Raw genomic sequence first — 26573 nt, forward strand, 5'->3', positions numbered from 1 at the left:
ATGTTATCTGCTGCTGTGCATAGGAATTTACTCTGCAGTCTGCCAAACCTTTACTAATTTCTTTGAGCCAGCTTTTTATTAGACGGCTGATCAAGACTGAACCATCGTGTACATGTCTGCTGGCCCTAAACAGGGCTAAATGAAAGCCCTGTAAACAGTATGTTGCATAATGACTGTAAGCAGACATAAAGCTGGAGTCAGGCATCAGTTAAATTCATTAGTTTTAAAAGCAAATATCCTTGTAAATGTTATGATAATACATTCTTAAAAAGAGAGAACACAACTCAGGAGAAAGCTTCACTTCAGAATGGGCTCTGTCCTGTTAACACAGCTGGAAAATCCCTAATTGTTTTAAGCTGGGTGCACACTGCTATTTTCTTTCTGTCCTTTATGATTGTTGCTTGTCAAGATTTCACAGTGTGATTTCAGTGAGATCTTGTGTTAAAGCCAAGACAGACTGTGTAACATCAAACGTGGTTTATGGCATATTGTGCGATATGCATCTTAGCTAAGACTTGGTTATGACTGACAGCATTAACTGGCCATTTTTAGTCACAGAAATTTTTTTTTTAAGTGATACCGCACAAATCCAAGCAAGCCCTTGCATTAATAATGTCAAAAAATCTGAAATATGAGAGTATGGAGTCAGTTGTGGCTGGGCAAAAGAGGTAATGGATTGCTAATTCTTCAGAGCACACTCAATATTATTTTCTTTGTATAATCATAATGTAAATGGGATGCTAACCGAGTTAATCTTGTCAACAAAATTACTGACAAAATTCGTTGATTAAAGTTTTTTTTTTTATTTTGTCAACGATAATGAAGAAAAAGATGCATCATGACAATGATCAATTAAATGTTTTGATAAAAACATGCTGTTGATGAAAATATGACAAGAAAAAAATAATATTGCTAGATATTAACAATGCACAAACACTGTTTTATACTTATTTATTTTTTAAAGAAAGAAAAATCTAGAAAGAATTGATTTGCACACTATTGTAAACAAAAAAATAATATTTTTGTTGACTTAAATTATATGCCATTTTTGTCAGGGTGAAACTGACTATAGGAAATGTAAAAAAATATAAAATGTATTAAATTTGTTTTTTAAAGTAATCCACTACAAATTACTAATTACTTCTCAAACTGTAATCAGATTACTGACTTTACTGATTACTTAATATAAAGAAATCAGATTACTAAAATTTTTAAGTTACTTTCTAAAAACACTTCACAGAACGTTTTTGTTTTTTCGCTCAACAAATTCAAAATGATGTCTATATTTTTGTCCTTGTTTATTGTCACACGCAAATCACTTGCTTGTTACTTCTTAACAATGACTCATTAGGGAGCACATGCCCTTCAGCTGTCACAGAAACATAAATAGACGTACAAATGAACATAATTATTAACACATTTTTAAGTTATGATAAAAATTCAAAATAATTTTATACAGTTTTGCATATGTGCAAGCTTGCATTATTTTAACTGAACGTTTCCTGCTCTCTATCTCTCACACACACCTAGGTCATCAATTGCTATGCTCCTATTTTATCTTCATTAGATGGCCGTCATAAGAGCAGTCATACTCCAGGACTGTGATCCAAAATGTATGACACTTTCAGAACTTCGGAGGCATAGATTCATCTTCAAGGCAATCAATCGGCTGTCAGTGAGCATGTCGCCCTAAGTGATCAAAAACTGCAGATTTTGTCCTAGGATTAAATAAATATTTCATGATTCCCGAAATTTTTCTCAGACAGCAAAATCATGGGCAAATTCGTACAGTGTGGACCAGGCTTTAGTTTTATGACTGCCTAGATCCACTCCTTTAAGGATGTTCCACTGGCCAGGCAGTGGCCCCAGACTTACAAAGCACACATTTGTTAGTTGCAGAGAGCTGTGTAAAATACATTGGCGAAACTTGGTATGAGAGTACAGATGTTTATTAGGATGCAAGGGGTGTTGTGCTGGAGGGGAGGGATCGCTTGCCAGGACTGATGTTTGGGTTTGCTGTGAGGCAAGGACTTTGATGAAATTTGTGGATGTCAGAGTTGTGCTCGTATCTTTCCGGTTGCCTGGCTCCAGAGACGGCACAATGACAGATTTGCTGTCTATAGTGCATTGGCAGAGAGTGCCAAAAATTCATGCTTTTTTGTCCCAAGGCTCTGTGACATATCAGTAATAGTGCTATCATTACAATCAGCACAAACAAAACCCCACAGTGTGATTTTGCAAAACCCCTTCAGTGTGCAGTGAGCTTTCCGTGTACCCTTTTGTATACCAATCGAGGGCCGCCAAGATGTGAAGTTGTTGTTTTTATATTCTCCTCCACTGACTGACCTCTGATTCTCCTTGTGCTTTCAGGTTATGGGATAGGGCTACCCCAGAACTCTCCTCTTACCCGAAACATTTCTGAATATGTCAGCCGCTACAAGTCTGACGGCTACATGGACATGCTCCACGACAAGTGGTATAAAGTGGTTCCCTGTGGAAAGAGGGTCTTTGCTGTGACAGAGGTGAGCCTTAAAAAGTAATTGTTTCCATTTGAGTGTGTAGCAGTGATGGCTGGTGCTTTTCAAGAGTGGGTCACTTATCAATGGCAAAATGTGTACTCAAATCCATTTTTTTTATTTAATTTGATGTCTGCAATGTTGCTCTGCCCAGAAGAGTAAAAGTTGTAACTACACATTTTTGTCAAAATTGAGTAATGAAAAATCAAGTCTCTTGAACTATGATCTGTCCTATGACAAATGAGTTTAGCTAAACTTTGAATTAAATGAAAACTAAGTGAGACTATTTTATAATCCATATTTGGCTGGACAATTTTATTTCATTTTCAGTGTTGGCGGAGTTACTGCATTGAGGCTTTATAGAGCAGTATTAAACTGTGGAATTACTTAACAAAAATAATTGACCAAGCTCAGAACTCTATTTTTTACAATATTTACCAATAGCAATAGGCTAGAGCCAACTTAAACCAACTGCATCTCTATTTATGAGCATTACTTGTACGGTGGTGTTTTTATTATTATTATTATTATTATTATTATTATTATTATTATTATTCCAAATGCTGTCAGTCACATTTGGTATATCACACACTTTGAAAATGTTGTGTCAGGTAAACAAAAAATTGTGCTTCATGTGGTAACATCTAAATTAACAGGCTTAATTCAAGTAAAAAATATTATTTAATATGACTAAATCAACCTGATTACATTAGGCTACACCAACAAAAATTTTAATTAAATGTTAGATCAAGTAGGTTTTTAAAGGTTAGATCAAGTAGAAATAGATCCTTAACCCCATGTATTGTAAGTTTATGCCTAAAATGTAGAAGTCCCTGGATACAGAAGTAAGTCATATGAGGTACCATTTGAAGGCTTACAATCTAATCTTTTCACAAAACACCATTACTTTTGCATTTATGTTACATAAAATAACAAAATAAGGCCTGAAAACCTTTGCGTCGCAAATGAGTGCACCTTGTGGTAATGATGCAGAAATATGAATATAAAAGTTTTTGTTAAATAGTACTGAAATAGTCAAGTTATGTCAAGTCAAGCCAAGTCAACCTTTATTGATAAAGCACATTTAAAAACAAAAGAAGTTGACTCAAAGTGCTTTACGGATCAAACAAATAAATAATGACAGTGATATAAAAACAGATTGATTTAAAGTTAAATATTAAACATAATAAAATAAATAAAAACATTTAAATACAGCATCATGTATTTAACCATTTCAAACTATTCAATGATCTATTCAAAAGCTTCAGAATAAAAATATGTTTTAAATGAATTTAAAAGAAGTTTTAAAAATGGCTAGTGATGAAGCTGGCCTCACATGGAAAGGTGACTATTCCATAGATTAGGACCTATCACAGAAAACGTCCTGGTTACTTGCGTAACCTCCGTTCCCTGATGGAGGGAATGAGACATTGTGTCGATGTAGTGACACTAGGTGTCCCTCTTGGGAGCCCGAAACACCTCTGGTCTTTGATAAAAGGCCAAAGAAAATTGGCGAGTGGTATTTGCAGCTGTGTGCTAGCGCGTCTATGCCGAGGGGTGCCTTGGTCAGGGCGTACCAGAGCGGGCAGTGGGAGGATTCTTGGGAGGCGAACAGGTCTACCTGTGCCTGTCCGAATCGACTCCAAATCAGCTGGACCACCTGAGGGTGGAGTCTCCACTCTCCCATGAGGGTAACCTGTCATGACAGCGCGTATGCTGTAGTGTTGAGGTCGCCTGGGATGTGAGTGGCTCGCAGCGACTTGAAGTGCTGCTGACTCCAGAGGAGGAGACGGCGGGCGAGTTGTGACATACAACGAGAGCGCAGACCGCCTTGGCGGTTGACATATGCTACCGTTGCTATGTTGTCTGTCCGAACTAACACGTGCTTGCCCTGGATCAACGGCCGGAACCTCCACAGGGCGAGCAGAATTGCCAACAACTCGAGGCAGTTGATGTGCCAATGCAGTTGCGGGCCTGTCCATAAGCCAGCGGCTGCGTGCTCGTTGCAAACAGTGCCCCAGCCTGTTTTGGAGGCGTATGTCATGACCACGACGCACCTGGAGACCTGCTCTAGGGGAACACCTGCCCGTAGAAACGAGAGGTCGGTCCAAGGGCTGAAAAGACGGTGACAGACCGGCGTGATGACCACGCGATGTGTCCCGCGCCGCCATGACCATCTCGAGACTCGAGTCTGAAGCCAGTGCTGAAGCGGTCTCATATGCATCAACCCAAGTGGGGTGGCCACCACTGAGGATGCCATATGCCCCAGGAGCCTCTGAAAGAGTTTCATTGGAACTGCTGTTTTCTGTTTGAACGCCTTCAAACAGGCCAGCACCAACTGTGCATGCTCGTTCGTGAGGCACACTGTCAAAGAGACTGAGTCCAACTCTAAACCGAGGAAAGAGATGCTCTTAACCGGGAGGAGCTTTCTCTTTTCCCAGTTGACCCAAAGCCCTAATCGGCTGAGGTGCGAGAACACCAAATCCCTGTGTGCACACAACATGTCCCGAGAGTGAGCTAGGATTAGCCAATCGTCGAGATAGTTGAGAATGCGAATGCACAATTCCCTTAACGGGGCAAGGGTGCCTCTGCGACCTTCGTGAAGACACGAGGGGATAAGGACAGGCCGAAAGGGAGGAACTTGTACTGATACCATGACCCTCGAATGCAAACAGCATGAAGGACTGTGTCGTGGTAGAATCGAGACGTGAAAGTACACGTCCTTCAGGTCTACCGTCGCGAACCAATCTTGATGCCGCACAGTCGCCAGAATGTGTTTTTGCATCAGCATCTTGAACGGAAGTCTGTGTAAAGCCCAGTCCAGTTCTCGCAGGTCCAAGATTGGCCACAACCCACCGCCTTTTTTCGGTACGATGAAGTAGGGGCTGTAAAACCCCTTCTTCATCTCGGCCGGAGGGACAGGTTCTATCGCACCCTTCCGTAGGAGGGTAGTGATCTCTGTGCGCAAGTTAGCAGCGTTTTCTTCCTTCACCAAGGTGAAGTGGATACCGCTGAACCTGGGCGGACGCCTGGTGAACTGAATCGTGTAGCCGAGTCGGACGGTCTGGACCAGCCATTGCGACAGATTGGAAAGTGCAAGCCACGCATCCAAGTTCCATGCAAGGGGGACCAAAGGGACAATGTCGTCGGACGTACCAGCAGGTGGGGCCTCGGGGCGGGGCGGAGCTCAAGGTGCCACACCATGTCATGGCCGTGCTGAGTCTAGGGACATCGAAGCACTTACCTGGCTCCTTGTGACCACCCCCGGAACAGCCTGGGACGGGGGAGGAAGAGGCCTGTCCTTGTAACCCGTGGAGACTGTCACATCGGGGGCGGATGTGTGCCACAGCTGGGCACGCAGGGGCGGGGAGACCGCCGCTGGAGCGCCAATCCTACAAGGAAAAACCCATGGACGGTGGTCGTGATGACGACCGTGCACACTGGGTATGTGACCCAGGGAAGGAGGAAAACACTCTTTTGCTGTACTGTTGGGTACCGCAGCCACTTGGGCATGTGGCGAATTCAAATTAAAAGGCAAAAAAAGATTCTCCACCCGGCCCTCCATCGGGGGATGGAGTGGTCATACAACCAGCTCCAGTGCAGTGGGTTTCGTCGACCCTGGGTCGCCTGTCTCAGGGGCGCTTTGATGACCTTCGTGGGTTCTTAGTGGCCGGCCGTGAGACGGGTGGCATCTGCTTCCTGCGGTGGGCTCCACGCCGGGGCCGGGCCGAAGGGGCGGGTTGCAGTGGAGTCGGTGCAGTCACCGCAGAGGGATGCCCTTGGCGACGAGCAGATGGGGTGCGGGATCTTGAACCACGCCGGGGCAGGATATGCCGGATAGCCTCCGTCTGCTGCTTCACCGTCGAAAACTGCTGGGCAAAGTCCTCGACGGTGTCGCTGAATAGGCCAGCCTGGGAGATGGGGGCAGCAATGAACCGTGTCTTTTCGGCCTCACCCATCTCGACCAGGTTGAGCCACAGGTGGCGCTCCTGGACCACTAATGTGTACATTGTCCGCCCGAGAGACCGCGCCGTGACCTTCGTCGCTCGGAGAGCGAGGTCGGTCGCCGAGCACAGTTCCTGCATCAAATCTGGGGCGGAACTACCCTCGTGCAGTTCTTTTAGTGCCTTGGCTTGGTAGACCTGCAGGAGAGCCATGGCGTGCAGGGCAGAGGCGGCTTGTCCAGCAGCGCTGTAGGCTTTGGCCGTCAGGGACGACGTGAACCTACAGGGCTTGGACGGGAGCTTTGAGCGTCCGCGCCAGGTGGTGGTGCTCTGCGGGCATAGGTGCACCGCGAGCACCTTATCCACAGGGGGAATTGCCGTATAGCCCCTGGCCGCCCCACCATCAAGGATAGTGAGGGCAGGGGAACTGAGAAATCGGGACTGGGCAGTAAAAGGTGCCTCCCACGATTTTGTCAGCTCCTCGTGCACTTCCGGGAACAAAGGCACTGGAGCGTGGCGTGGCTGCTTTGAGCGGCGCTGCGAGCCCAGGATGCGAATCATCGAGCCACGAGGTTTCAGGGGAGAGTGGAGGGTTCCACTCTAGCCCGACGCTCGCGGCCGCCCGGGAAAGCATGTCCGTCACCTCTGCATCAGCCTGTGACTGGGCAGTCGACCCCGAAGGGGGGAGCCCAGTTGAGGCTTCTGCATCTGGCTGGACGAGCCCGCTCTCCAATGCTGCGCTCGAGAGCTCATCAGCTTTGCGGGCTCCGAACAAGAGGTCGAACTCGCCGTGAGACGAGCCGGCGGACTCATCCGGAAGCCCGATTGGGGCAGACGAGTGTGCTGGGGAATGGGAGGTCCGCGGGGGGATACCAGGCGGACACGATCCCATTGGAGTCCCCAAATCGCCCCCAGTGCTAGCCGCGCTGGCCTCAAACCTGTAGGTAGAGGGACCGAGGCGGGGAGCCGCTGGGGTGGCTTGCTTTCTTATGAAAGCAAGCCGCGACCGCAACGTTGCCGTGGTCATGTTCTCGCAGTGAGAACATGAACCATCCACGAACGCTGCCTCCATGTGTGTCGCGCCCAGACACGAAAGACAGCAATCATGACCGTCTGAAGTTGAGAGGTAACGACCGCAACCAGGAATAACACACATTCGGAAAGGCATCTTAAAAAAGACGCATCTTTAAAAAGACGTTCCGTGTGTGACACTCTTTTAGAGAAATATACTCTTTCAGAAAAATATACTCTCTTTTTTCTGCCGAAGCGCCCAGGGGCGTTCTCTGCAGTGCACCAGTGCAGAGGAGGGAGAAGCCGCTGAAATGCGCCATCAGATCCAGCAGAGGTGACTGAACAGTCGTGAGAATTCAGCTCAATGAGCATGACCGTTCGGCTCTGAATGAGTGGTTGCATACCAGCTCCTTTTATACCCGTATGTCCAGGGGAGTGGCATGCAAATACAACTCGCCAATTTTCATTGGCCTTTTATCAAAGACCAGAGGTGTTTTGGGCTCCCAAGAGTGACCCCTAGGGTCACTACATCGACACAACGTCGAGTGAGCGATAGATAGGGAAGGCACGTTAACCCTTAAACCTATAGCGACAACGAGGAACCCTCAATAAAAGTTGATCAGAAGACCTGTGCGCTCTGCTGGGGGAGTAAGGGAGGAGAAGGTCACTGATATATTGGGGCACGAGATCAGATAGTGCCTTGTAGACATAAATCAGAATTTTAAAATCGACCCTGAATTTCACAGGAAGCCATTGTAGAGATGCTAAAACCGGGGAAATGTGATCCCTATTCTTGACCCTATTAAAAGCCTAAATTCCGCATTTGAACTAGCTGTAAGTGGGATAACATAGTTTGGGGGAGACCAATGTACAAAGAGTTTCAATAGTCTAACCTTGATTTAATAAGTGAGTGGATCACATTTTCCAAGTCTTTATGGGAAATAATTTTTTTTTATTTTAACGATAGATCTCAGGTGGAAAAAGCTACCCTTGACAACATCACTGATCTGCTTATTGAAAAGTAACAAGGAGTCTAAAATCACTCCTCACATGATCTTGTTCAATCAACGTCAGAGGACCTAACTGGGCAACTAGGCCAGGTAAGAGGACATGGAGGAACTTAAAATCAGAACTTCGGTTTTGCTTTCATTTAATTGTAAAAAATTGTTTGCCAGACAATGCTTAATATCTTTTAAGTAATTTAGGACATTCTCAAATGAACAATTCTTGTCTACGCTCACTGGAAAATAAAATCGTGAATCGTCAGCATTACAGTGATAAGATATGCAATACTTCTGAAAAATAGAGCTCAGAGGAAGTATATACAGGGAAAATAACAAGGGTCCTGAAATCGACTCCTGAAGGACCCTACACTGTAATTGAGCCGACGCAGAAGAAAAATTACTTAAATTAACAGAGAACGTCCTTTCTTTTAGATAGGATGAAAACCACAGGAGGGCCATACCCTGGATGCCAACCATACATTCTAGACGATTGAGGAGAATATTATGGTCGATAGTGTCGAATGCGGCACTGAGAACTAATAAAACTAAGACGACAGGTGAACCTGAATCCATGGAGAAAAATATATAATTAGTGACGTTCAACACTGCAGATTCAGATTCAGGTCTGAAACCTGACTGAAATGTGTTTAAAATTTTAAATGTATTTAGATAGGAGTGGAGCTGCGAATAAACATCTCTCTCCAAAATCTTGAAAATAAAAGGCAGTTTGAAGATTGGTCTGTAATTGTTGTGTATTGCCAGATCCAAAAAAGGTTTTTTTTTTTTAACAAAGGATGTACAATTGCATGTTTAAAAGTTCTTGGAACAACTCCACTTGCTAATGAGCTGTTAATTATAGCTGTCACACAGGAACTGATAGTCATGAAAACTTATTTAAGAAGGCGCGGAGAGAGAATATCCAGCTTGTAACTGGAACACTTCATCTTAGAGACTACATCTGCTAACTGGGCTGACGTAACTGGTTCAAAGTGAGTCAGGGAGCTGGACGGGGAAGGAATTTGTGGATGATCAAATTGTGAAGGTACAATTGCACCTTTAATCTACTCAATTTTGTGAGTAAAGAAGTTTAAAAATGTTTCACAGGTCTCTTGGGTGGCATCCAGAAAAGCATTTCTAACATTTCAGAATCAATTGTTTTGAACAAAATTTTTGGTCGATTTGCATTATCAGAGATTAATGTAGAGAAAAACTTAGCTTTCGTTTCATTTACAGCTCACTGATAGTTAGTTAAACACTCCTTTAAAATATCATAAGAGACATTAAGCTTGTCTTGTTTCCACTTGCGGCAGCTTTTCTACACTCTTGTCTGAGAGCGTGGGTGACTTGTGAAACACCCTTAATTCTCCTTGGCTTGAGCAGAGCGACATTATCAAGTGTAAAAGTACAAGATTTATTAAAAGCTTCAACCAATGATTCAGTGTCGAGTCCAGCTAAGACATCATCTGTGAAATGCATTAGATAAAAATCTAAAAAAAGATTGGCGAAAAGATGAGTGAATGGACCGGGAGTGATGTAAGGGCTGAGAAAAAGTAGGGAGAGGACAAGTAGAGACAGACTCTATTAAGACATTATTGGACAATGGTCAGAAATGCCAATATTGAAGACCTCTAAGTTGGATACAGAAAGACCATAAGATAATACAAGATCTAATGTATGACCCATATTGTGAGTAGGACCAGTGACATGTCATACAAAATTTAAAGACTCAGTGAGGGAGATAAATTCATTTACCAGAGGTTTTGATGGACAGCATACATGAATATTAAAATCCCCAAGAATCAGGAGTCTATCACCACGTGACACCAGCCCAGAGAGAAAGTCAGAAAGTTGTTGGATGAAGTCCTTATTAAATCTTGGAGGTCTATACACAAGTGCACAGAAAGCAGGACCCAAGATATCAATCTTTAAGAGTTGGACCTCAAAACTAGAATACATGTTCAAAAGCATTCTGCATTTAAAAGTGTTTCTAAAAACAGTGGCAACACCACCTCCTCGCCCTGAAGTCCGTGAGTTATTTAAAAAGTCACAGCCTGGTGGTGTTAGATCCCCCAGGGCCATTTGTTCGGCAGGATTCAGCCAGGTCTCAGTGATGAATAAACAGTCCAATGATCACGATATAAAAAAAGTCATTCAGAATAACAGACTTGGTCAATATTGACCGTGCATTAATGAGAGCCATCTAGTGGTGACAAATGCATTTTGCGGTGAAATAAAAGATGTGCTTTTCAGCAAGCTGATATTATCAAAATTGACACCAGCATCACATCACTTTCACCAGTCAGAGGGTGACAGCTTGAAGACCAGATGGCCGGTATATGGTGGTTGTCAGAGGAATCAGTCGTAATCTGCAGGGATGTAGGTGTGACCCTCGATGGACAATTCCAAGAGCAGCGCAATAGTTATAAACTACATCTGACAGGCGGGCAGAGGAATTCAAATGCTGTAAATCCAGAGAGGAGTAGAATATAACCATGTTGGAAGATGATTGCATGACCTTGCAAACAAGCAGGGAGCTCTCCGCTGAAACTGGCGAGGGCCAGCAGCAAAACTCCAACAGGCCAAGATGGGCAACAGAAGGCAGAACATCCTCAATGAATCCACCAACACGATTTGAATTCAAAGTCCACGTGCTCCAGCACCACTGGACATGGACGATGGACAGGGAATCAAGCAGCCTATTTAAGACTGCACATAGCAGTCCCGGCAAAGACCATCTGTAAGTGCAGCGGTGATCCTCTGGGGTCTGAGGGTGTTTTGGGCCCCTGGAGAAGTTTTGACATGCCTTGACATTTGTGCTTTTTTCAGTTGCTAAATGGCTAAAGTCTGATAACACTGTATTCAGCACAAACTGGGCTACAATAATATGTGAGCAACATGTATGTACATGTTTGTACTTTTGAGAAAATAACATTTATGCATGGTTTTTAAGTCACTGAAATAAGGCCATATAACACATACTAAATATTTGTTCACAAGACTTTTGAGGACTGGATCTTGTAGCCTAGGGTTTTTGCTACAAAATGATCTGAAAACCATCCTGATCACTCATTCATACTAAACAATATAGTCATTTAACTTTTGTAAGACACTTTTAGTGTTAGAAAGGCCATATGCGAGGAGGCGTGGATGATCATGAATATATGATGTGATTCACACCTGAGGAGACAAAGACCCCTCCCCTGGGCCTATCAATGAGGAATGTGACTGAGAGAGAATGAATGTTAGGAGACTTAATGATTGAATGTACTGTTTGTAGCTTATTCACAAAATCAAGTTTAAGTTAAAAGAAGTAATCTGACTATACATTTTCTTTACATAAAGACTTAATTAAAAACTTTAGACCTACACTACCATTTAAAAGTTTTAGATCGGTAATTTTAAAATGTTTTTAAAATAAGTCTCTTCTGCTCACCAAGGCTGCATTTATTTGATCCAAAATACAGCAAAAACAGAGATATTTTGAAATATTTTTACAATTTAAAACAACTGTTTTCTCTTTGAATATATTGTAAAATGCAATTTATTCCTGTGATCAAAGCTGAATTTTCAGCATCATTACTGCAGTCTTCAGTGTCACATGATCCTTCAGAAATCATTCTAATATGCAGATTTATTTAATATGGGCATATTTACAGCACATTTTACACATTTACACCCGAACAGATATTTGCGAGCACAAGCTGATAATGAAGCAGCATAAACACTAGTTAAAATAGAATCTAAACATTCATATTATTTTTATATCACATTACATATCATATTTATATCATACAGCATACAATTTAAATAACTGCTTAAGCCGAAAAAACATTTAAATGTAACTAAAACTTGCCTATTAGGACATACAATATTTCAAATTTCAATACTCTGAATACTGGCTGGCAAGTATGGAAATAGTCCAACTAGTAAAATATGTACGTTTATATAAAATAGCATGTCAACTAATGTAAGTAAAGACTTACTCATCCGAAATTGTATCCTCGGCTGGATCAAGTTGCTCTTCAAAATGCAAACGTTCATCGTTGGAGTCCTGCTCTTCTTCTGAGGAAAATGCGAACTCTTCGTTACTATCCAGGACCATCTGTAGAGCTTCCTCACCTATGTAGCGTGCCATCTTCTAAACACGCAGGAAAATGAATGAATCTGATGATGAACTTGATGCTTTTTAAGACATTGTTGGGGGCGTTTACCATTTGCATTGATCGCCTCAGCACATTACCGTGTGAATAGCGTCCTCTGCGCATGGGTGGGATCACATTAGCGATAATTAGCTGAGCCAGGAGAAACTGTACATCTCTTTAGTTTCATACAGATTACATTGCAGGAGAATATTTGTTTTAATTTTGAATTGTTTTATTTAAAAGTAGACATTTTAAGCTTTCTTTAGACACGTTTCATGTTTTTTTTTTTTTTTTTTTTTCTCCCAATTTGGAATGCCCAATTCCCAATGTGCTTTTAAGTCCCCGTGGTCGCGTAGTGATTCGCCTCAGTCCGGGTGGCGGAGGACGAATCCCAGTTGCCTCCTCATCTGAGACTGTCAACCCGTGCATCTTATCACGTGGCTTGTTGAGCGCGTTGCCACGGAGACATAGCGCGTGTGGAGGCTTTACGCCACCCACCACGGCAACCACACTCAACTCACCATGCGCCCCACCGAGAAGGAACCACATTTTAGTGACCACGAGGAGTTTACCTCATGTGACTCTACCCTCCCTAGCAACCGGGCCAATTTGGTTGCTTAGGAGATCTGGCTGGAGTCACTCAGCACGCCCTGGGATTTGTACTAGCAAGCTAGCGAACTCCAGGGTGGTAGTCAGCATATTTTACCACTGAGCTACCCTGGCCCCCCATATGTTTCATGTTTGTTTGATAAGTATTCGCTGAATTTCAGTTCATTTTTGTGAAAAAAACTTTTTGAGAAAGAGTAATCATTAGGTGTAGTGTAGATTTCAAACAAACTAAAAAGTCAATAGTCCATAAGATTGTCCATAAAAGAGAAGCATAAAACTCGATTTCCTGAGGTCGCTCCTACAAAAGGCCACTAAAAAAAAGCATCTAAAAACATTGAAAAGAAGCCAGAGAGCAGCGGCAGACAAACACTCCAGCGTTCACTCGACCGGAAGTCATTTATATCAAATGAAAACCCTCATTGTCAAAAAAGCAGACTATGACTTTTCTTTTTTTTTTCTTTTTTAAATAATCATGAAGTTAAAAGAATCAAAATAATAACAAAGTAAAATATGATCTCTGTGAGACAATAACAACAATTTTCTCATGTCTGCGCCGTTCACAGCTTCTGTAAACCCTAAATAGACAAAAACTCTATATCAGCTTTTACCTTAGGCTGTTATCTTCAGAATGGCTGGGTTTCCATCTAAATGTTTAGCATTTCAAAAAAATGTACTAAAACAAAAATAGGAACCTTTGCGTGTTTCCATCCACTACGCCGTGCGCATTATCTTTAGGGAATCCGCCTTGTCTTGATGGAGCAGCTGAATGACCTCCTTGTTTCCAGGAGAGTTTTATTTGCAGGATTGGAGCAAATTGTACATTTGTTTTATTAAATGCTGCCAGGAGACGCCACAGAACAAGTGTAATATCCGATATAATGAGGGCTAAAATGGATGCGATGCCCATACATGCCAGCCTCCGCATACATGGGAGCGCCCGCACTAAAAATTGTTCTGGCAGATTTTGAGGAACCACTTTAAAGACCAGCTGTGGGTTGAACACTTCCGAATGCTAAGGTCTATGCATGAAGAAAGGTCTGACCTTTCGTTCACATCAAGCTATCGCACACTCATAACACGTGCACGAATGGTCAAAACACGTCATAGTTTTGCAAATAAACTGTTTCCATCACCTTAATGCGCATTTTAAATAATGCGAAGCTCTAGAAAATCCACCTACCCCTAGCACATTAAATGTGATGCAAATTTTGAGCGTTTATTCAAATATCAAGCATTTCCATTCAGGATTTCTTATGCGCAATTTGAAAATGCGCATAAAAAAATGTTGGATGGAGACCCAGCTAATGATCTCAAATCTCCAGAACACAATATGCAGTCCAGTAGAAAAAGCATGATAAACAAATTTTGCTGACCATTGATGATTAATTGATATAAATCATCACAAAGCTGAGGATCTTAGCTTTCCTACAACACTTAGATTAAGCTTCTAGTCAACTCAGAGATATTTGATAAATCATCTTGGAAGGTCTGTGGGATAACACAAAGACTGAATGTCTATGGACGAGCGACACCTGCATTTCAGATATCTATATTTTTTAGTATAGTGGAATGAACTAACACTTTTTTACAGAGTCATAGAGCAAACAGAGACTGAATTGCATGCTTCCAAATTATTTATTTATTTTTTATGTTCATGAAAACATTGTAAACATACAGTACTGTTTATGACTTATTGGAATAGTCAGAAATTAAACCTGCAATTGTTAGCCAAAATAAACAGCAGAGTGTAAGGGGTTAAAAATTACAGGTTAACACTTTTTACAGTGCAGCTGTAATTATTGGTCTTAAAGTTTCCATTTTAAGAGCTTATTTTTTTAAGGAATTTCAAGGCAAGCCATTTTTGCCTTGCAGCTTTCAAGCAATCGTCACTCCTGTGTAGATACATGGGTTTGTTTGTGTATGTGTGTGCCTCTATACAGTACATCTGTTTTTGTACAGGTGAATAAGTGGGTTCTGCCCTTGACCAGTTTTCCTTACTGTCAGACCAGCTCTTTTCCATCAGAAAAATCCTTTTGTTTGGAATTACTGTCTCCCGCAGTTTAATAGTGAGCTTTTGAATAGCAGCCGCCAACATACTCCATCAATGGAGTCCCAGTCAATAACCTCCCAGGAGTTGTAGTGCTCCTGTAAGACATTGTCCTGGACAGTCTGGGTTCATTACCTAGCTGTGGTTATGAAAGGGGGACTTCATGAGCAGAAGCAATGACATTTGTTTTTGGCCCCTGTGCCAGCTGGAACCCATCTCAGTGTCTCTCTCTCTCTCTCTGCTCTGGAGCCGAGCTGTCCTGTCACCACCGACTCTCTGCTGTAAAAGCACTACTCTGCTGTGCAATAAATTCAGCAAACTAGCAGGCAGAATCACCTATGAAGTCCTCACAGTCGGTTGTCCCCTTTGACTGAATGTTTATTTCTCTTTATTCCCGAGCTGTTTATAGAAGTGGCTTCAAATCAAACAGCAGCATTTTATCTCCTCAATATTATTCTGTCTTGATTTAACTAGACACATTTTTTCAAACAGCATCTTGGTTCATTGCCAGATACAAAGATGTGGGGAAACAGAGAAAGATGGGGAATTTAAAGCAACAATCCGACATGAAGTGCTGCATCTGGCATACTTTCAAAATAAATGAATAAATAAATTATGGACAAAATGCCAGTATTTGTTCTTAAATATTACTTTGTTGTTCAGAAATCCTTATATCTTGTGCCAACAGTGTGTGTACAGCCAAAGTTAAATAAAAATTTTTTTTACAAATGAGTAGCTTCTTTTTTTTTTGTGGACTTGTTAAATTTTTAATACTACAGTAGCATTGTTGTTTTGAACAGAGTGAAAAGTGTAAATAGCACTGGCCATGCAGTGCAGATATATGTACCAAAATTGAAATAGTACATGTTAGTAAGTATTATATTATTCTAATAGCTACAATAGCATGTTTTTTAAGGAATAATTCACACAAAAACTAAAATTCTGTCATCATTTACTCACCCTCATGTTGTTCCAAACCCAATGACTTTCTTTCTAACATGGAACACAAAAAGAGAAGGTAGGAAGAATATTAGGGACTGACAGTCTTACTTTTCATTCACTTTTACTGTATGGAAAAAGAGTTGCTTCAACGTTCTTCAAAATTTCTCCCCGTGTTCCACAGATGCTAGAAAGTCATACGTTTTTGGAATGACACGAGGTGACTAAATGATGACAGAATTTTCTTTTTTAGGTGAACTAACCCTTTAAACTACTTGTACTATACAGTATATACAGTAATGTGTGTTTGTATGTTAGTATTTACACTGTTGTGCAAATAATATATTCCACTATTTACACTTGGGGCTCTAAGCTCTACGACTGTGCGCTATGTCAATTTTCCAAGGCAATGCGCAACTAAGAGTGGGTGGGAGTGTTTGCAATAGCTGTGGGCATATATATATGGGTGGTCCATGCAAATAAAATGCTGCAAAATCTAATTTGATGTGCATTTGCAGTTTGGGGATTGGTGATTTCTAAATGAGTGTCCAAATTCTGGAATTACAATTGTACACAAAATATAGTCCCTGACAATTGCAGATAATACTAACTATGGTGTGGTGTGTCAGTAGATAAATATGATTTATTATACTTATATTCTCTATAATTTTATAAATCCAAATAGTCCCAACGAACACCGTTTGTTCCACGCATATATAAAAAGCGTCATAGAGGTATATCTAAATGGTATATATTTCTGATGTTCACTAGCTACCAACTTCTTATGTATGGGCTGTCTTCATTTATATTGCTTGCGCTTTGAGCACACAATTTAGCTGACCCACTTGTGTCTAGACTGGCATTAAAATACCAAAACTTCATGGCCATACCCAGTGAATTTGCACATATGGTGTATCGCATAGCACTGCGCTCAAGATGTAGTGGTTTTAAAATAAGGCCCTTGGTGTAAATAGCCTTTGCCTTTTTTAAATTGCTAAGGGAATCAGCTCAGCAGACATGATATGCTCTTCTCCGAAACCAGTAGTGGCATTTGGATTATTTTTAACACTGCAGTGAGCTCTGAACTTCAGCTGGCCACTAAGGTCAACCAAAGCTTATCAGAGGCTGACAGAGTGGCATGTATGCATGTTTGCATGTGCATTTTGCCACTGTCCCCTGCTTTAACTTTTTAACATAACTCACCAAAGTGGTAATGTCATGCATAAGTATTTGTATCGGGGCAATTTAGCCCTCTCTTAAATACTTTTCTGTTTATGTTTCCTATTTTGTGCTGAAATATTATCTGTTCATCTTTCTAGATTTCAGTCATTTAGAAAGAGTAATCTGGTGGGATATACAGTATCAAGTTGTGTTAGTGCAGGAGATTTAAATTTTAAGCTATTTATTTAACATTTGACGTAGCATAAATGTGAGGGAAGCGATTCCAAGATTCTAGAATGGAGCTGAGATTTCTTTAAATTTTCTTTCACCTCACATGAAAGGCCAATCTCCTGCAGTTCCTTTACACTGCCAATCCATATTGTCAGTGTGTCTTGCTGTATTTTTTGTCTGCTGTGCATGCAAATCAATAATCATCATTCGAGAGGGTAGTTATATGAGGCAAGCCCCCCACATAGGGTTCAGGGCCCTGCAAAACCAGTGCAATTGTTAGACAGTATTACAAAGCCCTTTGTCCACTGAGATGTGCTCCTTGTCTTATTTTACAAAGTGTGTCCCACACATATGAGCGACAGGAAGTGGAATATTTTTTTTCTTTCCAACTATGCAAAATTACTGTGACTTTAATTTAAATTCGAACGGTGATACTGTCACAGTTATTCTCCGTTCTGTTCTATGGACTCTTATTTTGAATTGGTTTTGTGTCATCCTTAGTTTTCCCCGGACTACACTTCCCATAATGCACTGCCCTCATCACTGCCATCTGTTCCCAATCCTCCTCACCTGTTCTCCATTCCCTCATCTGCACCCACTTGTATAAATACCCTCCTGTTGTATTCATTCCTTGTCAGTTCTTGAGTTGTTACGTTGTATTGTTGAGTTTTTTTACTTTGTAGTGTTCCACTGTTCCAGCGTTTTCTATTAAATGTCTAAAGTTACTCCTGCGTCTCCTCGCTTCCACTCCACAAACACCACCATGACAGAAGAACTGACAGAATAAATGGACATATCGGCCAAGAATCCTCCTCCTCGAACAAGGAGACCGTCCAGTTGAGGATCACGTGCGTGAGTTTCTCCATCTAGCGAATTTGGTGCACTATGATGACCACTCTCTGGTCATTTTCTTCAGAGCTGGCCTGAATAGTGCACTGAAGGAACTGATGCCTCCGACGGGTCCTCACTGGATGCTGGCCGACTACGTGGAGGTGGCTTTGGAACTCTGTAGCTCACCCTTCACTCTGGGAAAGGAGGATGAGGACAACTGCACCAAGCCTTCCACGGCCCCTGTCTCCAAGCCTTCCACGGCCCCTGTCTCCAAGCCTTCCACCTCCCCTGTCTCCAAGGTAACTCCTCTCCATACATTTCCCCCGTACACTGTGAATTATGGCGGGAACCCCGGGCCACAACCAGCACCCGCACCTGCCACGGTATACAAGCCAGTGCCCATGCCTGCCACGGTATACGAGCCAGTGCCCATGCCTGCCACGGTATACGAGCCAGTGCTCATGCCTGCCACGGTATACGAGCCAGTGCCCATGCCTGCCACGGTATATGAGCCAGTGCCCATGCCTGCCACGGTATACGAGCCAGTGCCCATGCCTGCCACGGTTAACGAGCCAGTGCCCATGCCTGCCACGGTATACGAGCCAGTGCCCATGCCTGCCACGGTATACGAGCCAGTGCCCATGCCTGCCACGGTTAATGAGCCAGTGCCCATGCCTGCCACGGTTAACGAGCCAGTGCCCATGCCTGCCATGGTTTATGAGCCAGTGCCCATGCCTCTAGCCTCGTCCGTCCCAGAGCCAATGCCTGTAGCCTCGACCATCCCCGTAACCACGTTCCCTGCTGGTTGGAAGAGGAGAAGGAAAAGGACACCTTCTCTCCAGTCACTGCCAGTGCTCACAATCACGGAGGTCGTTCCCCAGTCTCTGCCCATGTTCATGACCACGGAAGTCGTTCCCCAGTCTCTGACAGTGCTCACAACCACGGAGGGCATTCCCCAGTCTCTGCCCATGTTCACGACTACGGAGGTCGATCCCCAGCCTCTACCTGTGCCCTCGACCACAGAGGTCGATCCCCAGTCTCTACCTGTGCTTTCGACCACGGTAGTCAGTTTCCAGTCATCCATGGCTCCGCCGCTCGAGCCTCCCATGGCTCCACCTTCCATGGCTTTGCCCTTCGAGCCTCCCATGGCTCCGCCTTCCATGGCTTCACCCCTCGAGCCTCTCTCGGCTCCACCTGCCTCCGTCGACCCTTCCATGGCTCCGCCATCTGTGTCTCCCACAGCTCTGCCCTCAATCCCTGGATCTCCACCTCCTACAGCTCTGCCTATTCCATCATGGTCTCCACCTCCTAAACCTCTTAACCCAACTCCTGCTGCTCCTCCTGCCTTTGTCAAGCCTCCCTCGGCTCCACCCTCTGAATCTCCCACAACTCCAACATCAACCCCAGAAACTCCAGCTCCTACGGTTCAGCCCGCTCCACCACTATCTCCACCAACTGAGTCTCAAATCCCTGATCCTGTGGCTCCGCCAGCACCTCCTCCGGTTCCTCCTCTTGAGACCCAAATCCTCCATCCTCCTGTGGCTCCATCTCCAGACACATCTCTGGCTCCACCATCGAGACCATGAAACATTACAACCCCATGTAAAGCATGACGCAATTCTTTTTACCTACTGTGTAGCAGGGAAGAATGCATATTCGGGTGCAATGAAAATCACTTGATTGCAGGAAGACTTTCGGCAATTCTTATTGATGATGATACTTGGTCTCTGGCATGACAGACCTACTCAAATAAAGTATTGTGGTTAGGTTGCACTCAGCAGTAGAGCTGTAATTTATTGTAATGACTGAGATCCTCTCTTGTGTCATTGTGTGTGCAGACGCTGCAGATGGGTATCCAGCATTTCTCGGGACTGTTCGTGCTGTTGTGTGTGGGGGTGGCAGGTGCTTTACTCACTTTGCTGGGGGAGCACGCTTTCTTCAGATTCATCCTGCCTCACCTCCGCCACCAGCAGAGATTCAAATACTGGCTCCACACCAGTCAGGTGAGCCTGTGCCACCACATGCTATAATTAAAAAAAAATAAATAAAATAAAAACAGGACAGATTATTAACCTTCAAAAACACATAGGGGAGACCTGGGCAAGTTATTTTATTTTTACTAGTGAATATTTCTCAGGTGTTCAAGGTGCTGTAAGTGTTTTTTTTTTTTTTTTTTTTTTTTTTTTACGGAATGGTATGCAGAAAATGTTGTTACTCCCTGAAAGATATCAGAGAAACTAGTGTCCTAAATTATCTCACCGGTTTCTGTGACAGCACTAGACTGTGTAAACTCCTGTAAATTCCTTGATCAGCCAATCAGAAGAGTTTGATGTGTTTTCTGTCTGCGCATTTTAAGTTGAAACAGATCATTCATGTTTAACGCCATATTCAAATTAATAACAGTTGCCATTTGAGGGCACTATTTTGCTATTGTTTTTGACAACTGTGAGAAGACGCACTGCTGCTCTTCTGTTTGGTATCGGTCTTGACGGTATCTTTGGAAGGTGGGTTTTGAAAAGAGGGGTCATGGCTCAATCTGTGGCTAAGTCTAACAAAAGTTTCAGAATGGATAAAGGCTGATTTATACTTAATGGGCGAACAGGCTTTGCTTGGTTCGCCTACAAATGATGATGAAGTGCAGTGACTTTTTTGTTCTGCCAAGGTGCTCCTTTGGTGAGATTTGTCCTGTTCGTGTAAATCTTTGAAATTCTTGACCCAACAGAACTCGACTGGTCGAAGAGTGCTGATGATTGGTTAAAACAATTTGTGGTTGTGGTTTGGACGTGATGCTTATTATTTACAATCGCACATGCCAGCTGAGGAGTTACTTAGGTTACTAAAATTGATAAGCAGAAATATACATTTATAAATGATTCACAGCACAAATTCCACAAAGAAAGCGGGAGCGTATCTATGTTTCCAAGGTCCTATGTTCACAGGGTTCTATGTTCCCAGGGTCCTATGTTCCCCAGATTTATATGGTACATACTGAACACATGAAAAAGGGTCCAATACGGACCCGTATAGATGCATAACTCGGCCAAGCGAGGTCGGATCGGCCTCAAACTCGGGTCGTTGGTAGTGCTGGTGGTACCCGAGCGGATGGTGGTAGTACAGCTGGCTGGGGAGCCATGGTCACAGCCCCCCGTGGCCGAACGTCCAACACGGACCCATATAGATGCCATATAAATCTGGGGAACATAGGACCCTGTGAACATAGGGCCTTTTTTTACGTGTTCATTATGTGCCATATAAATCTGAGGAACATAGGACCCTGGGAACATAGGAATGACCCCAGGACAGCATGGCCACAACAAATGCGTGGAGAGAGATTGGAGTTTTTATGAACTCCGATCATATAACTTGCCACCAAAGTGGAAGGGGCTCTGTGACAAGTCTAACCAAGCTGCTGTAAATTATTACGACAGTAACAGCTTACCTGCTGTGTCGTCTGCCATAAATGTAAGCCTTACGAGACGTCTTTCTCAACGAACTAATTTTTAAATCGACGCCACGCTTAAGTATAAACGCCAGCTTTGTTCGCCAAGTTCGGCTTCTTCCAAAGTATAAACCAGGCTTAACATCGCTTACAGCACCTTTAAACAGCCTATAATAGGCTTTTCAGAAAAAGTAAACATTAAAACAATTATAAAACACGACATAATTTATGAAACAGCACAAATGTAAAAGGTAGCCTATCATAGGAAATATCAAACCATTGTTTCAGCCAAGGAATGTTGTAATTAATAAATTCTCTAGATTTTTAACATTTAAGATACATGTAACATCTTGTCCCGACTTGACATTTGTGATGATTAGCTTTGATCTACCCTATGCTATGTGCAAATAAGAGTATGTTAATGATGCTAAAAGTCGTGCCAACTGCATGCACTTCCAAAAAAGCTTACTTATTGGGAGAGTTTAAATTATGTTAATAAAAAACAAATCTTTTTGTGTAATACTCTCTTTCAAAGTACCAGGGAAAACCATTCTTGTTCCTGTGATACAAAACAGGGGGACCTGCACCCTCTAGTGTTACAAAGTTGAAAGCACAAGTCTGTAGGGTGGGATATGTGCTAAGCACGTTATATGTATATACTGCATTGAGTGTGGTTTTGTCTTTTTTTGTTGTTGCTATTATTACAGAAAATCCACCGTGCATTAAATATGGGTTGTGAGGATGAGAGAAAATCAGAGACTGAGAACACAGACAGATGGTAAGCCGTTTATGATTATCACATAGCCAACTGACACATTTTAGGTTTTATACCACACTTTCTGCCATAAATGTATTGTTTCTCTGTATTGAAGTGTGTGTCTATCTATTTATCTAAATGTATAGCTCTCTGGAATACTTGATTCTGATTGGTCAGTCGCAGCATTCTGCGGTCCAATATTTCTGTATAATGACCACTAAACTGTATAATTGACAGTTTTCAGACCTAGTTACAGGTCTCGCACATCATTCTGTGGTCACTTTCTTTTCTCATAATAAAATAACAGACTGACTATAGGCACTAGGTGTAAATAGCACCTGCCACACAGAGCGGCTATTTGCACTCCAGTTGTCTGGTGGAAACACAGAAATTGAAGACAAACTGCACCTGTGTTGCTGCAGTGGTGTGGGGTGTAAGTTAACAATGAATGAGGATGTGCCTTTTTTTGTGCAGACGATCCAGGTTCGATTCCACCTTTTGTCCCACTTTTTCCCATCCTGTTCCCTGTCTCCACTCTTGTTATTTCCTTTAATACTGCAATTAATATTAAGGTTGATTTCCTCAGTGATTTGTTCATGGTGAAGGTCGGGGAGTTGAGAGAAAGGTTGGATCCATGTAAAATGAACCATGGTTTTACTATAGTAATACTGAAGTAACCTTTTTTTTTTTTTGTGGACACCATAGTTTTAATGCAATTAACCATGGAGTTACTACAGTAATATGGTGTTATTATAGTAACCATGTTTAATTTTGTGGTTATTGTGATTTTACTACAAAATTCCATGGTGATACTATGGTTACTGTAGTAAAACCAATGGTTAGTTTTTGTAAGGGAGGGTTAGGTTTAGGGGTAGGGGTTGGTGTAGGGTGTCTGTGGGACTCTAAATAAACAGAATGATTCCCCCATTCTATATGTTAGTATTGAATTAGGGATGTTTGCATTTCTGTGACAGCTGAAGAGCATGCATCCTATAACAAGTCATTGTAAGGTAGAAATATGTGGTGCTGAGCAGGAGGAAATAGACTTTTTCTGCTCAACAAAATACAAACATTCTGTGAAAAGTGCTTTAGAAAGTATCTTAAAAGTAATTAGCAATGTGAATATGTTTTTGATGAAGCAATCAATAGTCAGTAATCTGATTAAACTTTTGGAGAATTAATAACACATTTGTAATGGATACATTACTAACAGTACCTTTTCTAACACTGGATACAAGGTTATCTGGGTTAATTTTGGTTTATAATGACTGCCTGACTGTACAATATCCTTTATGTGTTACTGATGAATGTCCTCAGAAGAAATACTATCGTCTATGAGCTTTGAACAAATGTGTGCATTCAGCGTTAAGTAAAAGAAAAAAAAACACACCTTATAAAAGAACATGCGAAACAAAGGACACAAATCAATGGCCAGTATCAATATCTCTCCATTAAAAGAGAGCTGAGTGGATACTGTTCCATTTGCTGCATTAATGGCACATTGAAGAGGCCCTGTGTTGCCATTGATTATAGAGTCTGTTTTTGAAGTGTTTTGTATCTGCAGCTTGTATAAATGTTTGATGCATTGTCTTTCTCTCAGCCCCACCTTGTGCCTGTCAGAAAACTGCAACCTCCATCGCCTGCCAGCACCCGCCTCCTCTTCTTCTCCGCCCTCCACCTTCTCGAATTCCCCTTCCACCTCTACAACCAAGTGGAACAATCAGACTGCCAAGGCCGTTCGAGAGGCCAAGGAGCATAACAAGCGTGTCCACTTCAACCTAGAGACACTCAACAGCTATCAACTGCAAGCTCCGCCCCCTGGACCAGACAGAGGCAGGAGGGGCCTGGTGGGCAGTCCGCCAACTCAGTTGTGCTCCAACGGCGGTCCTAATCTCAGTCTCAGTTTGGTGCTCTCACCCCCGGCCAGCTCTGGACACTCCACGCCATGGGAAGAAGAGCTCCAGGAGCTGCAAGGGAGGATTGAGGAGTTTCGTGGCCGTCTCAGGGCTGCCCTAGCCAGGAGAGCTGAGCTCCAGCGTAGCCTGGTCAGACAAAGGCTCAGCCATACCCAGACAACCTCTTCTTCTAATACCGCTGAGCGGTCGGTCTCTTCCACCACCAATACCCTGACCAAAGACATCAACATGCAGAGTTGATGTAAGTGGCAAGACATTCAGGAGGGTAACAGTGGATATGGGGGATAAGGGACAATCTCTCATCTGAGAAGCCATGTAGCCCTTTATTCTGCTTTTGTCCTTTCAGATTGACAGCTGGGGAGTAAGGTGGGAATCAACTTGTAATCCTGCAGTCTGGCTGACTTCCAGCTCAAGAGAGAAAGCATTTATCTGTGTGTGTGTGTGCGTGCGTGCATGCGTGTGTGTGTGTGTTTTAAGCCAGAGAGAGAGCACTGGACCTAGAACAGACCCTTAAAGTGATAGATCACCCCAAAATGAAATTTCTGTCATCATTCACTCACCCACCTGTTGTTCCAAACCTATATGACTTTCTTTATTCTGTTGAACACATAAGGAGATGTTAGGCAGTGACAGCCAGTGTTGGGTAAATTACTTAAAAAGAGTAATCCACTACAAATGACTAATTATTTCCTCCTAAATTGTAATCAGATTACCTTACTAATTACTTCATTGAAAAGTAATCACATTACTAATTACATTAATTTTAAGTTATTTTCTAAAACATTTTTCTGCTCAAAAATTCAAAATAATGTTCCTTTTTCATTGTTACATACCTCACATTTCTTGTTCACAATTGACTCGTTCACAATGACTCGTTATGGGGCTATAATTTATGTATTCTATATAAATAATATATAAGAAATAAGCATAACCCTATAATGTACTGTAATAACCCTATAGTCAGTAATTGTAATCTGATTACAAGAATTTAAAATGTACTGCATTACACTACTTTATGACTTTAAAAGTAATTAGATTACAGTAACTAATTATTTGTAATTGGATTACACCCAACAGCCTCATTCACCATTCATTGTATGGAAAACAAGATGCAGGTGAAAGTCCATGGTGACAGGCTGATGATGACAGAATTGTAATTTTTGGGTGAACTGTCCCTGTAATACACCACTCTCTGCTGGCCAAGATGAATATCTGCATCTACAGATGTCCAGCATGAAAATAGCTTCATTTTGTAAATAATTGAATGGGATAAGCAACAATGGACCAAACTTAAACATTTGTGTACATTACTACTTGTCTTGCTGTGTATACTTTTCCACACTTATACTGTATGAATAGATATGTTTGCTTGTGTGTTTAAATGGTGATAAAGTATGATTGTGTTGGAGATGTTTGATTCTCTGATGTCACAGGCCATCTGTATTCCACTGTATAATCTAAATGTTATAAAGTCTGAATGAGTTAATACATTTACTATCATTAATAAATACATTTTGGAATAAATATGTATTAGTGAATTTATTTCATGTAATCCTCTGGGGCATGGTGTTCACTACAATAAACAGATATTTAAAAGCCATTAGTAAAAATTCAGTAATACAAACCACAATAACATTTAATCCTTATAAATAATTCTATATAACGGTCATCTTTATATTTTATGTATGTTTTATTTATGACATCTGGTTTATGTAATACTGTCTTGTATTGCAGTGGACAGATGTAAACTCAAAATACACATATTAAAAAAAGTTTTGGGGATGATTATATTTGTTTGTCATTTTAATTTGTAAGTAATAAGAAGCATAAGGAAATTTTTTTCTCTTTGTAATTTAATAATTCATGCATCATCAGAGGGTTAAAAAATTGTCTTTCAAAAATGTCTTTCAACATTTTTTGTGGTAGAGTTAACAAGTGAATTATGTCTGTCAAATGACTCTGGCCTATTATGCTTGATCCAAATACACATTTATTAAATCATTGATTACTGAACAGTGTTAAACTA

The 26573-nt window shown here is 42.1% G+C and overlaps 1 protein-coding gene across 2 annotated transcripts in view; it reads left to right on the forward strand.

Annotated features, from left to right (window-relative positions):
- LOC127442285 (glutamate receptor ionotropic, NMDA 3B-like) overlaps positions 1–26206 on the forward strand; it is a 67934-nt gene extending 41728 nt beyond the window's left edge. The window contains exons 6-10 of one of the 2 annotated variants that reach the window (XM_051700189.1): positions 2371–2522; positions 20274–20438; positions 22582–22652; positions 24232–24788; positions 24894–26206. In XM_051700189.1, the coding sequence (XP_051556149.1) occupies positions 2371–2522; positions 20274–20438; positions 22582–22652; positions 24232–24787 (944 nt within the window). In that variant the 3' untranslated portion in view covers position 24788; positions 24894–26206. Of the gene's footprint in view, positions 1–2370; positions 2523–20273; positions 20439–22581; positions 22653–24231 lie in introns of both variants that reach the window. The other variant, XM_051700188.1, reaches the window with a different exon arrangement.
- Positions 26207–26573: the final 367 nt, after the last annotated feature.

Source organism: Myxocyprinus asiaticus, chromosome 6, assembly GCF_019703515.2.
Source record: "Myxocyprinus asiaticus isolate MX2 ecotype Aquarium Trade chromosome 6, UBuf_Myxa_2, whole genome shotgun sequence".
NCBI classification, from domain to species: domain Eukaryota; kingdom Metazoa; phylum Chordata; class Actinopteri; order Cypriniformes; family Catostomidae; genus Myxocyprinus; species Myxocyprinus asiaticus.